Here is an 18230-nt window from a genome sequence, read left to right as displayed (position 1 = left end):
TAACGTTATTAGCACAAGCCTATGGCATTTTACATTGTATAAATTAGCCTAGCAACGAGCGGAGATTTCCTCTGCTCATATGAAGCCAGGATAAATCACACACAAGACTTAAGATGTTATTTTTGTGGAGGCTTTATTGTCTTCACAATTTATTGTTTCCTATCTGTGAAATTAAAGTAAATCAAAGCTTTGTTTTCACTGAGGGAAATGGTTTCAGCTTACAGAAATAGACAGGAGGTCTGTGTTACTGCAACTTGTAGGTGTCGGTGAGGCTATGGCGTAGGGTACGATGTAGGTTACACAGCTCTGCGTTGTACAGTGTGGATTTGATGCAGGAGTATAAATCCTGCTTAAGTGTTAACCATGAATCATGTGCTATAATGTGAGTAAGCTAATGCTAATCATTGCATGGCACCCATCCCTAATGGCAAAGTGAACTGGTTAGCTAACATTTATGTACTATTAAAACATGGTGGCCAATTAGCTGTATCATTATTCCAAGTGTACGGACATTCTTGTGAGCCACATCCACCTCAGAAACCACCGGCAAAAGAGCAGAGGGTGAGGCCAATGCACCGAGCCATTCTAAAACTGCTGCTGACTTAGCAGCTACAAGGAAGCACAGACAAGACCCGAAAACCTTCAAAGAATATTCTCAAGTGCAACTCAGTTTTATGCAACATTTGTACTAGTGGGTCCCTGCTCCATCTTTCTTTGAGCCAAAGGGGTCCTTGGCCTGAAAAATGTTTAAGATCCCTGCTCTGAAAGATCGGGAAACATTTGGGAGGTGTTGTTATTTATAAGTTATTTCAAGCGATTAAGTGTGTTTTTACCTGCTTAGAAGAGAAAAGAAGAAGTGGAAACTCTTTTTTCTGTTAGATGGATAACTTCACCATCAGTGTGAGCGCAGCCTGAGAATGAATTAATCTGATCTGTGAAGGCCAGCAGCTACAAGCTTTCCAACTTACTTACATTACATTGAGAATGTATTACAGCAAACTGAGCGCTGGTCAGCATCAGTAAAGTTTTACACACACACACACACACACACACACACACACACACACACACACACACACACACACACACACAGAGCTGAGTCCTCACCCAGGGAGATCTTCTCTCCAGAGTCAGCGGGCAGCAGGAAGACGAGCAGAGCGAGGGTGGAGATGAGGACGCAGGGGATGAGGAGGTTGAGTCCGTAGTAGAGCGTCCTCCTCCTCATCACCACGGTGAAGGTCACGTCAGGGTACGGCTCCTTACAGCAGTCGTAGAAACGCTCGTTCCTCCGTCCAGGAACCTCTGCAGACAAAACACCAACAACATCACTGAGGCTGACCTCCAGAGGCACACGCAAACATCTGACACATACAAGTTTATCAAGACTCTGAATCTCCTGACAGCCAATACCTGAGTTAGAGCTCACCATCTTCCATTAAAGGGTGTTTTCACATATAGTCCGTTTTTAACAAACAGAACTCAGTCCTCTTAAAGTGCACCAAAAAGTGGACCAACAGAAAGAGGACTCAGTTCACATTGTCAGTTCATTTGAAAGAGGACTCAGTTCTCTTGACAAATTTATATACTTTGCAGATTAAGATTATTAAAACAAAATATAATATAATCAACTTATAAATGATGAAGCATTACTATAGATTAAACTACCCAGCAGTTTATAAAGTCAATAAAATGAGCTCCACCTTTATCAGCTGCAACATTAAAAGTGATGAATACATTAATGCATCAATAATTATACTCCAATAATACAATGTATATTATTCTGAAATGGGACGTAATGAGTACTTTGGTAATGAAGCAATGCCTGCGACCTACTTCAGGCAGTTAACTCGAGCTGCACTGGTTCATACACACATGCGCAGAGATGGGCAAAAATACATCAAAATGTATTTTGATACAAAATACCCCTCAAATAAATGTATCAAAATAAAATACATGTATTTTGTATTTTCAAATACAGAAAATACTTTTTTTCTTTTTCTTTTTGGCAGCGACCCGCCGCTCTATGGGTCACTCTGTCAGTCGGTCGGTCAGTTGGTCGGTTGATCCACAAAGCTTTTTGTGAATAACTCAAAAAGTCCTTGACCAAAAAATGCTCAATATTTGCATACTGCAACTGGAGACCATGAGTAACTATACCAGAGAGAATGCCCACGATTCGTCCATAGGTGGCGCTATACTAACTGAATCAAATCTTTTTGTGAAAAACTCAAAAAGTCCTTGACCAAAAATGCTCAAAATTTACATGCTGCAATTAGAGACCACAAGTAACTGCATTCTAACTGATTCAGACAACTTTATTTAGGCTGACCAAACGTCCTCTTTTGCCCGGACATGTCCACTTTTCACGTCCTGTCCTGGGCGTCCGGGGGTGTTTATAAATTGATGATAATGTCCGGTTTTCCTTGTGTGTGTGTGTGTGTGTGTGTTAGGGTGCGGCACGGGCCGCATATTTCTGTCCGAACCCGACAGTCATTCTGTTTTGTTATGTCCGAAACCGAACCGAGCCCGACATTATTTAATGACTAAAGCACTGAGTTTGTGTCACACAGTTGTTATGGTTACAGGCTATTTAACAGGCCGGGCATGCGCCGTGGGTGCTCAGCTGAGAGGGAGACCTCCGTGTTTGAGACGGGAGCTGGCAGCGGGAGATCCAAGACTTAGAAGGTAGAGGTGGAGGAGGAGGTAGAAACAAACATCCAATGTGTGTGTGTGTGTGTGTTCTGTTCAGGTGTTGTCATGTAAATAACAGTGCTCAAGCAATAAACAGGACAGACAGTAGGATTTTATTTATTTTTACACTACATGTTCACTGAAAGCTGACCGAATCCGACCCGAGCCCGAATACAATTTATACATTTTTTACTGAACCCGGCCCGACCCGTCGGGACCTGTCGGGACCCGTCGGGACCCGTCGGGACCCATCGGGCTCGGATCGGGTAGCCACACTCTAGTGTGTGTATGTGTCCCCTATCTATAGGGGCCTATCTGAATTTCTGTCTTTGAGAGATATTATTTTGTAATATAACTGAATTTTCTATCCATACATATAAACTTTAAATATATTAAAATTATAAGGCATCTTTGAGTAAACTGCAAGTATCATTTAAGTAGGCCGGGCCGAGTGTCCTCTTTTTTGGAAATCAAAATATGGTCACCCTAACTTTATTGATCCCACGTGAGGCAATTCATTTGTAGCGTACTCATCCCAAGCATCAACCACAACATACAATTTGTGCACAGTCCAGTAAAACAGACCACTAGGTCACTGAAGGGCGCATTGAATGACCCAAGTTTAAAAAATGATATAGATAAAAATATATAACAAAAAAAAAAAAAAAAATATTGTTACATCCAATATTATAAGAATGTGTAGCCTAGTTTTTGATTCGTGGAGAAAGTATTTTGAGTATTTTAAATACAAAATTACTCCACTCAAAAGTATTTTGTTACAAATTACATTTGCTTTTTATCGGCCTTATCAAATACAAATTACAAAATACTCAAATGTAATTGAAATACGTATTCTAAATACAAGTAATAGAAATACTGCCCATCTCTGCACACGCGTCATACGTCATCTACAAAACACATCCTCCACAGTCTATTTAAGCTGCAAAATCTTCCCACCTCTCTCTTTGCCTTGTCAATGCCTTGTCAGCCCCACCTCCACCCCAGCATCCACCTGCAGGCTGCAGCTAAGGGGGGAAATTTTTAATCATCACTCTCCAGTATCTACATATCTGTGGGGAGTGATGAGGCCGGAGTCTAGACGCTGAACTCTGACTATGTCCTGCTGTTGAAATAAACATTTAAAACACAAGTTGTCTGACTGAACTGTGATTATTCTTTCATGCTAAGTAGGGTTTTGAATGCAGGAATACAGAATATTTCTACACTGTGGTATTACTATTTTTACTAAGTAAAAGATCTGAGTACTTCTTCCATCACTGCTTGTGTTCTCCTCTTGGTAACTGATACATAAGGACACAAGAGGTGTCTTAAAGGAGCGTAGTTGTGGTATTATTTTTAAAGCGATCTTTTTCATGTTACAACAAAATAACTTTCATGTTATAACATATTTTCCTTGTAAATTCTACAACAAAATATCCAATTGGTTTCTTACATTACAAAATCAACATCTCTTTTAACTAGAAATGTGTCTCATTATAATTTTATGACAACAAGAAAAAAGATCCAGTAACTTCCTTATTTAACACATCACATAACACAGTCATATAAAATGACAAAATCAATAATTTAACATCGATCATTTGTATGTTTCCTCCTTTATGTTGCTGTTTTTCTCCCTGTGGTGTAAATAGATAAATAATGACATAATAAAATGATTGATATGTGCAGCGTAGAAGCTAAATTCAGCTTCCCTGGTGAGCTGATCCTGTATCAGAAGATCAGAGATGTAATTTAAAACTCTGGAGTGCTTCATAAACCAGTAAAAGTGTTTTGAAATCAGCTCTGTATCAGATTAGAGGCAGTGCAGACATCAGAGAGCCCAACTGATGTTCAGTTTTCTTGGTCTTTAATATAGAATTTGAGCTGCAGCATTTTGAAAGAGCTGCAGCTGTTTGAGAAACATCTGTGTTTCTACTATTAAAGTTCTCCTTATGAGAAAATAGAAGATAAATGAAGCCCATGAGTGAAAGGAAGCCATGTCAGCAGAGAAAACACAGATGATAAATAACATTAAAAGTGTAGGTTAGGAAGGAACACTGAACACCAGCTGTAGTCACATGACCTGCAGGAACGAGGCCATTTCATCTCAAATGGCTCAGAAAGGTAATTTATTCCTCCACAGGAGAGGTATTTAAACATTTCACACTGAGTCAGATCCTCCCCTGGTGCTGCTGCGGGGAGGCATGGAGTCGACACTAATGAGGCCTGCTCAGGTTTTATTACTGGAATAATAATCTGTTGTCATAATGTGTGTGTGTGACAGGGAAAAAAATCCAAAACATAATCCATGAGGGATTTTAAATACACACAAATGGTGACAGGATAATAACAACTAGAAAAAAAGAGAAATTTAATTTCTCTCTTTGTTCTATCATCTGTCTTTACTCCTCACAGTTGTCCGTCTATTGTCTGGATGCTGTGACCTTTGACCCTTCGCCTCCATAATACTGTCAAACACAGTAGAAGTCTCACTGGATGAGACAATCATAAATCAATAAAATTATATAAAAAGGCAAAAACTCTCAGCCATAACAACTGTGATGTTCAAGCTCAGATACCATAAAACATTTTTACAGGCTTTTAATTCCTTCAGTCACTGAAGATGAAGCTATTGAATGATGTATGATTTCAATTGTTTGATCTGACTCCAATATCCGAATACTGGTAGCCTGTCTTAGAAAGGATGAAAGTTGGAAAAGGTTCATGGCAGCAAGAGGAAAGGAGTAAGAAAGGGGTGTAGACTAGACAGAGACAGGTGGGACACTTTTATTTTGTAGTCAGTGAGGTAACGAAAACAAGCAGACCCAACAAGTGGGTAGCCGACGACCCAGCAGGCTTCAAGCGGTTTTATTTTCAAAGAACTTCCATACAAATAAACTGCTTTGAAGCATCAATGGCAGCCAAACCCAGCGTCTAACTGAGACTGGCAGACATTTGTTAAATACCGTTAATAAAGGGGCGGGGCAAAGCACATGCTGGGAAGGGGTGCGCTTCAATTACATTTTATCTCGATATCTTGTTTTGAAAATCAAGGGAAGGCAAAATCGTAATTGAAAATAAAATCTGATTAATCGCCCAGCCGCAGTACATCCCATAATACAACAGTGCTAATAGCTATTCTTAGTACATCAGCAGTAAACTTCATCACTAGAAGAAAGTTCATGTGGTCCAATCTCAACTTTTAAGAATAAGAGTCATTGTGTTTTTGTAAACTTAGAATGAGCCGTTTATATCTACATCGGGAGTGGGTCCTCGTCCATGGCGATCATCATTTTTCTACAGTAGCCCAGAACAGCCAAACTGCACACTGGCTCTAGATAGGGACATTTCTGGATCCCTGTTTTCCTGTTTTTGCCTCTCCCACCATAGTTAGCAGCCTCTCTGCGATGAGAGCATCGGAAAACACTGATTTTAGTTTAACATGAAGCTGCTATTTTATGTTTTATTTGTGTGTTTGTTTTGAAGAGCAAGAGACCGGTGCAGATAATTTTGCTCAAGACAAAAACGTCTTTAACAGTTGTTTTCTGGCCCTGTGAGCTCCGCACCATAACTTCCACTTTCCCTTTTTCTGGATATTTTGCTGATGAATTAGTAGGATTAGTTAGGAAGAAGTGGCCAAAAGGAAAACCCTGCTTCTATCTGATCCCCCACATAGGAGTTCAGGATGCCTGGCTGCGTTTCATTTGCCTTTACATCGCTACATTGCTACATTGCTCACTACACTGGTTTTAATCTCCTCTATAGGCGATGAAGGGGGGAGGGGCAAGGGGTAAATGGGAAACATGCTGCTGAGATTTTCAATTAAATTCCCTGTGAACGGCCCATTGGCTGAACGGCGTCTCTGGAGGAGGCTCTCTTTCATTCTCTATCTCCCTCTCCATTTCATACTAGCTTTCATCAGCTGGGGCAAACAGAGGAGCTGCAGCTCCCCTGAGACCGACGACCGTCCTGCACTCATCATCATTAGTCTCCAACAGCAGCTCGGAGCTGGAGCTCTGATCTGCAGGCTGCCGGTCGACCTGCAGAGAGCTCAACTGTGTGTGAACGCTACACACTGATATCAAGATGCGGACAGGTTGTTATTTAAAGGAGGAGTAACATTCAGGAAAATACACTAAGCTTTCTTTTTTGGGAGTGACAGACTGCATCAGCATCATGTCTGTGTGTTAACTACAGAGCAGTGGTTAGCCTAGCTTAGCATAAAGACTGGAGGCAGTGGGAAACTGCTAGCCTGTCCAAAAGTTCACACATTTCAGAAACCTAACTTAAACCAAGTGGCAACCTCCGCAGCTGAAAAATGAAGCTAACACAGAAGTGCCAAAAACTGCAGTTCCTCTAATGGCCACTTGAGGCTGGTTCCAGAAGAGAGTCAATCCCCACAGTCCCCCATGTTAAAATGCCCAACTTTGCAGCAGAAAAAAACGGTTTTGGTCTCTATAGCTAATTTCAACATTCATGAAAACTGCATGGCAGCTGATTTTTTTATTTAACCCACCCAAAATAGCCTCTTGGCTAATTCTGGCATTTTTATATCATGTGTATTTATTAATTTGCCCTGTCCCTTCTTAAATACACTAAACTGAAACTGAAACTGAGGTTTGTTCAAATTGAGTAAACGGTTACCAACAGGGCGTAAAATTAAAACCCGCCAAGCGCCAATGGCGGGTAAAAAATGAGTTTGGCGTGTAAAACAAAAACACACACCCGCCAGTGGCTGATGGAAAATTTTGAATTGCATGAGGGTTTTTTTGACCATTTCTGCCAGCTGTGTCAGACTATTTTGACCCTCGCGGCTTATTGTATGTGTGCCGGGAACGCATGATGTCAGCTACTGGAACCCTGGGCATTCTATGGTAACTTCTGACACATTTCTGCCGTGAAGCCACCGCCAGAAAAGAGGAAAAACGAAGATGAACATGTTGGACTTGGACAAGAAGAACAGACAGTTAAACGGAATACAAATGTCGCACGGCATTTTATTGAAAAAATGGAAACTAGACGAGGCTGGCCAGCCGCGGTCATGGCTGACCTACAGCCCGCACACTAACAAGATGAACTGCAGCCTCTGCTGCAAGCACGCCAAAGAAACACAGAGGACAGGGTTGGATTTTCCTAAAGTTGGAAGGTAAGGTAAGGTAATTATTTTTAGTCAAACAGGGCACAATTGTTTTATTTGGCTGGTGAAAAATATGTTTGGCTGGTAAATTTTTGGAGGTCACTAGCCAATGGCAAACGAGGTAAAAGGTTAATTTTACGCCCTGGTTACCAATATGACAAGATAAATATAGCAGGTTTAGCTGAGTAATATCACGTTAGCATCGCTTGGCTGCCTGAACCACATAATCCAGCCTGTTCTCATTCCCAGGGTGTCAAATATGGCAGCTTGGGCAGTGGCCATCTGTGTCCTTTATCGACACACAACACACCCTTTGGTGTCTGTATCAGACGCCCTGGGTTTTCAGCTAACTCCACTGTGAACCCATCTGCAACAATGACGTAGCGTAAAAAGTGAGAAATTCCGTGCACAGAGGAGGTGATGGAATGATCAAACAAACACAGGACATTCACCCAGGAGACTGTGTCCCGTGTGAAATGTGAGGTTTTTTTAAACTACGTTATATACCTTTAACTTACTAAGTAAAGTCACGTAACAGTTATTTTAATGCAAACCAAGATCTTTTTTCTAAACCTAAAGTAGTTTTGGTGACGAGAGCTATATTTCCTGTGAACACTGGAGTTTATTTTGAAAAGACACTGCATAAAAAACAGCGGAAATTCCCACGCCATCCCTGAGCATCCAAAACTGATGATAGAGGGGTACCTAGAGCGTCATAGTTTGAAGAGTAGGGCTGCAGACCAAGCTGCTGTATTGGATGAGTTGGTATTGAGAATGTGCTCATGAAAAATCAGACTTTGAAACCGATGTTGCTCCAAAATCTTTTTTTAAGTGACTGAGGTTATACTTCAGAGAACTTAGATACAGTTGAAATCAGCCCGTATTTTGGATCAACTATCCAACAGATCTGAAATCCTGTCCAGCCAATCGTCCAATGGGAACAGCTTACTTGTTGTAGGTTGACTGTATGTGTTTGCCTTTTTGTCTTTGCCTTCTTTGACTCTGATAAAGACACAGCGGTGTTGAAACGTTTCTCTGTTTACACAATTAAAGGCTGAAAATAAAGTGTGTTCCAGTCTCTAATTTTTCCCTTGGAGGCAAGCCCTCTCTCTCCTGCTGCTGACCTGAGCTGTATGGCTGCTGCTGTGTTTAAAGTGAAGACAATAAAGGCAACAACGGCTCATAGTCTGAAAATACCTCAACACACAAAACTTTAATTTACATTCTAATTGAGTTGCTAAAGTTTACAAAGCTACCAAATACGTCATGGTTTAATGAGGAGCTGCAACAAGCAGTTAAATAATTTCAGGAATTATAGGAGGAAATGTTCTGTAGATTAAAACTAAGCTTTGAAGGTTGAATTTGAGAGTAAATAACTTGAGTTGCGACCCCCTAACCTCCATGCTCACAGTCCATCATGTTCCAGGTCCAAACTATTTCTTGTTTGTAGTCTCTTCTAGACCGCCGCGGCATCTGCAGTGATACAAGCATTATGCTGGACTGTCGTGGTGAAGAAGGAGCTAAGCCAGAAGGCAAAGCTTTCGATTTACTGGTCCATCTACATCTCGACCCTCACCTATGGTCATGAGCTCTGGGTAATGACTGAAAGAATGAGATCATGGATACAAGTAGCTGACATGAGTTTCCTCCGTAGGGTGGCTGGGCTCAGCTTTAGAGAGAGGGTGAGGGGCTCAGAAATCTGGAAGGAGCTTGAAGTAGAGCTGCTGATCCTTCGCGTTGAAAGGGGTCAGTTGAGGTGGTTCGGGCATCTGATCAGGATCCTCCTCCTGTTAGAGGAATTCCCAGCACCTCCAAGTAGTAGCAGGCCCTGGGGCAGACCCAGAACACACTGGAGGGATTACATATCTCTGGCCTGGGAACGCCTCTCCCCAGGAACACTTTCCAGCTCCTGGAAAGTGTTCCTGGGGAGAGGGACGTCTGGAATACTTTACTCAACCTCCTGCCCCCGCGACCCAGCTTCGGATAAGTCATTGAAAATGGATGGATGAATGGATGGAGTCTCTTCCATCTGATCCTCCGCTGTTATCTGCCTTGTGACACACTGTGCTACAGTTTGTTACTGTAAGTCGCTCATTTTTCTGATTCAATGAATGTCATTTTGATTTTGATGCAGTTTAACGAGGATAACGAGGCAAAAATAATGTCCTGTAAATCTCCAGAGCTTCACATGTAATCCTGTGGGAACACACTAGTACATTTACAGTAGACATGAAGTAGATATGTGCGTGATCAGACAGCTTTATGACTTCATTAAAACATTAATCTAGTGTCATCTGTTCAGGAGGAACCAGAAGGTCTCTGCCTCGCAGCATCGCATGATAAAATCAGAGCGGCTAAAGAAACCACAGCTGAAGTTAGACTCCATAAATGTCACTCATTGGTCACGCTTTGTTGCGTGATCTGGCATTTGTGAGCGGCCACTGGTATAAACAGGCCCTGCAGGCAGCAGCTCTTGCTTTAGCCTTCAGCTTCACTGAGCTGCTCGCAGCAGCAGGAGGATTTAATTAGCAGCAGATTAATGCTGGATGGGAACGCAGATATCAAACTCCTCAGCAGACAGACGGGTTCCTCTCAGCTGCTCCCAGGTTTTAACAGCCCAGTCTGCGGGCCGCAGTGTTCCGCTCTAACATTTACATACCGTCGCTGCCGGGGAGAAAACTCCTAAATGTATGTTTTCAGGAACTCATTAGAACAACTTTGTTTGTTTTGCTGGGAGGCTGCTGCACACTCAGTCGGGGATCTCACCGTGAAATTAACCTCCTAAAGTTTCTTCCCCTTTAGGAGTTTCTCCACCTGGTGCCAGATAAACTGTTTTCGGACCAGAGGAACGTTTCCATAGTTCTAAGAACCCTCTTTGATATTGTGTCAGCACTGCAAGAACTAGGAACGATGGTCCTTAGAGTGTCATTTTGAGGGACTCTTTTAGCTCCTATTTAAGCCTTTCAGTCTCCAGAATTTTTTTTGGGCATTGTACCTTTCTGGATACATTACATGTGTACATTTTGTATGTATCATTCGTTTCTGTATTAATGAGCTGACTTTGTCATCTGGAGGTGGAGGGGACGGTGGATGACTCTCACCCAGTTGAGACTAGGCTTGTCCAGAATACCAGAATTTCAGTAGTCGATACCAATACCAGTAAATTTCCACGATTCTCGATACTCAGTCGATACCACGATAAAAATCAAAAAACAGAACTTGTGTATTTCTAAATTCACTACTTTATTAAAACTGTTTCAAACTTTAACTTTAACTCTAAGGCCTCATTTACGCTGCAAGCGGTCCATAAGCGTAGCGGCAGCACACGTGTATTCACACCAAAACCGAACATACGCGTCATGCAGCGGCCGCTGCTGTCCCATCAAAATACAAACCACGCCCGACCCAAAGCCCAGTGATTATTCCAATGCTTGGAGAATTAATATTTAGCACTAAAAATGGGTAAGTACATGAAACATGTGCCTATCAGGTCTCGCTTGGTCAAGGGGGAGATGTCTACGGTGGCCGAGAGAGGTCACAAAACACGCAAACTTGTGTTTTTTGTTGAATATCGCGACCATTCGCTTGCGACTCGCGCAAAAAAATCGGCGTCTCCTCTATTTTCGAGCTTGCTCGCGAAAGCAGCGCGACTCGAGCAGCGTGTAGAACGGATGCAGTGTGAATGCTCTAACCTGTTAACATGCTCGCCGAAATGAAAACGCGAGTAAACAGCGACCGTTCGCGTAGCCCTCACAAACGGTTGCTGTTTACTTGCTTGCGGTGTAAATGAGGCCTAACCCTCTCCACACACGACTCCTACTACCTGACTTTTCGACAAGCTGAGGTGTTGTGGCGCCAGCAGCACTTGTAAAAACCATTGCTTCTAGCAAAGACAACAGAGAACAAGTGTTCTTCTTCGGCGCTCGTCCTCGGCACCAACTGACGCGCATATATTGCCCCCGTCAGTTCCGACAGGAACCGATACGGCCCACTGAGGGCGAAGTTGTATCCGGTACTTACGGTACCGAAAAAAACAGGTACCAACGTATTTTCTGCGTGATGGCAACGACTTGGTACTGAAGTATCGGTTCTCATGACAACCCTAGTCCAGACGCCTGCCAAGCTGCAGACCACAGTTTGAGATCAACACACAACAAAACCCATTTTCTTTAGAGTCCCGTGGCTGTGTTTCCGGCCAGGATAGTGTCATGAAAAGGATATGGAATAAAATAAGATGGAGTCGGGTTCAGCCCTAACAGCGCAGCCGCTATTCTAAAATAACTGTTAGCCATGTAAACAATAGACAACACAAAACACAAACAAGCATACTGAGCATATATGTGATGGTGGAAATATAATGTGGAAAGAAGCCCTTGCAGGTGTGTAGTGGTCTGAAAACACCCAATGATCATGTTAGACATCCTGATAACTGAATTATTTAGACGAGGTGGATTTTTCTTTTCTTGCTCCTTTTTCCATTCCCCTCTTTAGTCTTTTAAATTCTTCTGTTAAAAGAAATGGTTTTCCCAGTTTGATGTGGAGGAACTTGACTCGTCTGCACAGAGTCCTGACCTCAATCCATCCAGCATGAATCAGACCTCATCACCTGACACCAGTGGGTGACCTAAGAGTGGAGGCTGTTGGAGCAGCAGGTTGATGCTGCTGCTGTTAAAATCACTGGAGCAATGTGCTCAGTGGAGTGCAGATTTCCGCCACGCAGATGCTCCAGCTGATTGCCGCCACTGAAGACAATTCATGTAGCCTAATTTCAGCAGACGCTCCACAGCAAGTTTTAGAAGCTATAAAAACACACACCTTGTTTATTTTTGCCAGAGCCTTGGAGCGTTGCGCAGAGCAGATCAAGTTTTCCTGCTAACAGACACTGTATGTGAAATGTAGGTACAATATAATTACATAGGGTGAATGTATTTTAATAACGAAAACACAGCCACAAATCTTTGATCCATGTCGTTCATAACTGGACTTTGAACTGTATTAACTTCTTTTGTATGCTACAGCACAACAAGGTCGGAAAAAACAACAATAAACCCAATTAAAACAGACAAACAAACGGTTTAATTGTCCCTCCCGGCTCCATTACGGTTACCATGAAGATAACAAAAATGGTGACTAATTCATCTTGTATCGTGTCTTACTTTAGCAGATCACAATGTATCAGGTATGGAACTAATCTGCAGATGCTCCGGTTCAAAATGAGACCAAACTTTTCAACAGATGTCAGTTTTTGAGGTTCAAAATGTGTCCTGCAACAGACAGTAAGGCTTGTTGTTTTTAGCTGAGATGATTTCTGGAAAACATGCGGCTCCTCCTGGCTGGTTAGAAGGGGTGAGGCGTCATCAGTCAGTGATGGTATAAAACAGTTAATAAAACAGGTTTTTCAACAACTATGAATCACCGCAACCGTGAGAGGTCCTTGAGCACACAGTCATAAATGTGCACACAAAATGGGAGGCTGAATGGTCCAGTGGTTTGTGAGATTAGCTGCGCACAGACAGAAACACACTCACACACTAAAACCCCTTTTCGACAGTCATGTGCTGGCTTGGTTTGGGCCGTCAGCCCAGCGCCGCAGGGATTTGCATTTCCATTACAACAGGGCTACCTTCTTGAAGATGAGTCTTCAGCTGATGAGTGTTTGTCTTGAGTGATGACATTCAAAAGCAGAGTGCTGACCCACGGCTAAAGTCCTCTGTTATTTTTGCTGCATGTGTTTTTCCCCAGCAGGGCAGGTAGAAGAAGTTTACCTGTTGAAGGAGAGCTGTTTGCAGAGGTACAGTAAGAGCCTGTTGTCTGCAGCTCTTCATCAACATCTCACTGTAGCTGTTTCTGATTTTACTCTTCCTCCCTGCTGTATAATTACACTTGTCTTAACTGAAGAACAGCCACTAACAAAGTTCAGCTAATGCAGTGATAAATACATTTTATTTCCTGTAGATTCTGTACACTAAAAATCCCCTGATATTTTGTTATGTAAAAATGTTTATTGTGAAGCCGCAAAATAAGGAAATGTTGAGTTTTTGAGCAGCAACTTTACACAGCTTCTAATACGGCTGATAGTGAACATGAAACAGTAAAATAAAGCAGATATCTAAAGTAAAAACAGGACACAGGAGAGAAACTAAACTCCAAACCACAGAGATTCAGTTAGAAGCTACAAAAGCACTGAGAGCTGAACACATAGAGACTTTGAAAAACACCATTCTTTCTGGTCTCCTGCAGACAGAGGTGAGTACAGTCTCCCAACACACACACTTGCTTGAGGTGGAGAAGGGGGGCCTTTGGGGGCTCGCTACAGTCGTAAAGATGTCACCGCTACACACTTGAGGGCGGGTCGCCCTGCTTTTGGACCTACTGCTGAGGAGGTCCACCTCTGGCACAGCTTGGCATGGCACGGCACGTCTAAACTGATAGTAGAAATGCAAATGGGTGCGGCATGGCTTGACTCAGCGCGGCCAAAAGTTACAGTGGAAAAGTCAGATAACACCTGGCGGAGATCAGTGTCGTGTAAGTAAATTTCAAGCTCCTGTTTTTTACCATGGTGTTTAATAAAATTAGTGTTGAATTCTAGATACAGAAAGTTAACAGGGACTTTATAACTGCGGATGTTCAGGTGTAAAAGGGAAATCAATGAAACTAAATAAGCGTCCCGTCTTAAAAATGCTGCAACAGGCCAGGGTGACCACAAACAATCAAACAAACAAACCATACAACAAACTAGAAGGGCACTCAGACAGCACAGGCTCAGCCAAGGTCAAATGCCTTGTCTCGCAATATTAAAGCTGCCCTGTGGAGTTTTTACATATAAACCAATGTCTGTTCCACTATTGCCTCTCAGCGACATTCCCGTGCTGTTGGACAGGAAATGACGCATTTGACGTAGAGTTCAAAGAGCGCATGCGCAGTTGGAAATGTCGGAGACGACGAGGCTAGCAGACGAGCTTCTGAAAGATGTGTGAAAACCCAAAGAAACAGCCCAGGAAAGCTTCCGAAGCCTCTGGAGCTGGTCCCGCTGGTCCTCCCCAACCTCCGTGACGTTCAGAAGAAGGAAAAAAGGCAAAACGAGAGAGTGACAAACGCAGAAATCAAACCAGAGTAAAGCCCGTTTCACACAGAGCGCACAAAGCGCAGACCTCTGCCGACGAACCCATTCATTGTGTATGTGCTACCGCGGCGCAAGAGTGCACCGCTCTGCCGCCGAGCTGTCCGTATATTTGTTCATAGCAAATAAAACAACGAAAATTATTGTGTGGTAAATAGGTCTGTCATTTAGCTTTAGCTCTGACCTCTGGATAAATAAAGCAAAAAGCTAACGTTAGCATTTTGAAGAGCGATGGACGAGACTGAGGCTGCAAGGTTATATGTCTGTGGACATCCACTAACAGCTTATCAACTAGTGTCAAAATACACATTCATGCAGCGTAATATAAATGGAAAAAAAAACAAAAAACATTGCCATTAGTTACCTCATCTGAGGAGTCCATCTTCTTTTCCTTTTTTTCTCGGTGTGCGGTGTGGGAGCGTCACTCGTATTGCCAACGTCATTGAACGGCGCACGCTGACTGTTATTGTTGCAGTACTCGGAAAAACACGGCGGATGGCGCAAATGGGCAAAACTCCACAGAGCAGCTTTAACGAAAGTAAAAAATAATTTGCGTATCAACCCAAATTTAATGGGTTCCTTCTACCAAGTTCCATAAAATCAGGCCTGTAGTTTTTCCAAATCCAACTGGTAAACCAACAAACTGAACTGAAAACATAACCTCCTTGGCGGAGGTAATAAAACACAAAATATTTCAGCCTCATGTCTCCGTTAATGTGCTCTTACCCACGAGGTCCCACTCTCCGTTAGCGATGTATCCAGTGATATCAGCCTCAATCATCTGCAGGTCCAAAGACCAGCCGCCGTATGTCCACGAGCCGAACTTCAGGTCACAGCGCTGCACGTCAAACGGAAACCAGCGGACATCGATGTAACAGGTGCTCTTAAATATTCCTGAAATCAAGATTAGAGGAAAAAGTAATTACAAGCGGCATGGAGGAGATGAAGAGGTAAAAAGTAAACTGTGGTGGGAAATACAAAGGAGGACGAAAACAAACTTAAAAGCCTCAGAATAAGTTGCAAAAGAAGCTGAAAATAACATTTGTGTTTGCAGGAGATCAATATCAAATCAAAGTCAAAACTAATACATGGAAAAATACAGAAAAACACCCCGGAGGAAGTAATGAAAAATATGAAACCCCAAAACGTTGAAGAAAAATAAATTACATACAACAGAGAAAAAAATGATTTGGCCTGCAGGAACCACTCGACTGAACACAGAATCAAGAAATAAGAATAGAAACATAATAACTCCCTCAGACAGAGGACGAGCTGCTGTTTACTGACTGATTTCAGATGGTGACACATCGAACGAACTCTGTGGTGAAAAGAAGATAAAAAGTGTTTTAAAGTTGATTTTTTTCCCCCCAGCGGGTAAACAAGAAAACACGTCTGGTGTCCCTCGGAGAATCCATCAGTCTGCGCAGGAGGACTGTGTTTGAGGTTTCCATTAACTTTGTGAGGATCAGCTGGGAAAGCCAATCTGTTCCCAAACCAGCCTCCAAAAAAAGATGAAGGTTTAATGATCCCTGAGGAGAAATCAGGACGCTGCTGCACCACAGAGGAACAGGATACAACAAAGAAGGTAAAAATACAATATTAAGAATAGAGCTTCCTGTGATGACACATAGCTGAGACAGAACTACGGAGAATGTGGTGAATTATATAAGAAGAAAAATATGGATTATAGTTTTATTAGAAGCAGGATAATTACAGAAAGACTTAATTACGAATTAACAATATATATACATATATATATACATATATATATATATATATATATATATATGTATATATAAAAAAATAGCAAAAAATAGGTGTAATTAAATGGTAGAGTTGTTCTTAAAAGTTACTCAACTTCAATTGGTTTGTAGAACTCACCAAATTGGAAAATGAGCTACACTCACTGGTCACTGGCTAGTACCAGGTTGGACCCCCTTTGCCTTCAGAAGTGTTTTAATTCTTGGTGGCATACATTCAACAAGGTGCTGGAAACGTTCCTCAGAGAGGCTACTGGTGTGCATGTTTCTGACCAGACTGTCAGAAACAGACTCCATGAGGGTGGCATGAGGGCCCGACGTCCTCTAGTGGGACCTGTGCTCACAGCCCAGCACCGTGCAGCTCCATCATTCACCAGAGAACACCAGAATTGGCAGGTCCACCTTTGGTGCCCTGTTCTCTTCACAGATGAGAGCAGGTTCACACTGAGCACATGTGACAGGCGTGAAAGAGTCTGGAGATGCCGTGGTGAACGTTATGCTGCCTGTAACATCATCCAGCATGAGCAGTTTGGTGGTGGGTCAGTGATGGTCCAAGGGGGCATGTCCTTGGAGGGTCACACAGACCTCCATGTCATAGCCAACGGTACCAGGATGAAATCCTCAGAGGGATTGTCAGACCTTACGCTGGTGCAGAGATCCCTGGGTTCCTCCTGGTGCACTGGGCCCTGGTTCCTCCTGGTGCAGCAATCCCTGGGTTTGTCCTGGTGCAGTGGGTCCTGTGTTCCTCCTGGTGTGGTGGGCCCTGGGTTCCTCCTGGTGCAGGACAATGCCCGGCCTCATGTGGCCAGAGTGTGTAAGCAGTCCCTGGATAATGAAGGTGTTGATGCCACTGACTGGTCCTCTTGTTTCCCTGACCTTATCCCAATGGAGCACCTATGGGACGTTATGCATCGGTGCATCCGATGCCGCCATGTACCCCCACAGACGGTCCAGGAGCTCACTGATGCCCTGATCCAGGTCTGGGAGGAGATTCCCCAGTACACCATCCACCGACTCATCTGGAGCATGCCCAGACGATGTCACGATGCATACAGGCACACTGAGTCACACTATGAGTTGTATCAGCCTGTGATTTCAGTTTTTCACTTTGATTTTTGGTGTGATTTTGAATCCAGCCCTCAGTGGGCTGATGATTTTGGTTTCCATTGACCGTTGTTACATCATTTTGTTCTCATCAAATAATACAATGTACGTCAGTAAAGATTTTCAACTTGAATAATCAAGTTCATCAAGATCTGATGTGTGATTTAAGTGTTCCCTTATTTATTTATTTTTGAGCAGTTAATATACAAAAAATAACAAAAAATATGTGTAATTAAGGGTGAAGTCGTTCTGTCCGACTGAGAGCAAAAAAAACAAATCGGATAATAATAAATATTCTCCTTTATGGCTTTTTATTGGTAAATCATTTACTTTTCTTTCAGTCTTTTCTGTTTGTTTTTATAAATATATAGTTCTGTTAAATCTGATTTTCTGTCTTGCTGCTCAAACCTGAAGCCTG

At 42.6% G+C, this 18230-nt stretch overlaps 1 protein-coding gene across 1 annotated transcript in view; it reads right to left on the bottom strand.

Annotated features, from left to right (window-relative positions):
- LOC126408333 (neuronal acetylcholine receptor subunit alpha-7) overlaps positions 1-18230 on the bottom strand; it is a 70392-nt gene that overhangs the window by 15411 nt on the left and 36751 nt on the right. Inside the window, exons 6-7 of the mRNA XM_050073834.1 lie at positions 15675-15842; positions 1108-1302 (exon numbers count right to left, since the gene is read on the bottom strand). Of these exons, the coding sequence (XP_049929791.1) occupies positions 1108-1302; positions 15675-15842 (363 nt within the window). The remainder of the gene's footprint in view (positions 1-1107; positions 1303-15674; positions 15843-18230) is intronic.

This window comes from Epinephelus moara, chromosome 20 (genome assembly GCF_006386435.1).
Source record: "Epinephelus moara isolate mb chromosome 20, YSFRI_EMoa_1.0, whole genome shotgun sequence".
NCBI classification, from domain to species: Eukaryota; Metazoa; Chordata; class Actinopteri; order Perciformes; family Serranidae; genus Epinephelus; species Epinephelus moara.
The sequence above is the reverse complement of the archived record's forward strand: the minus strand, read 5'-3'. Positions and strand labels throughout refer to the sequence as shown.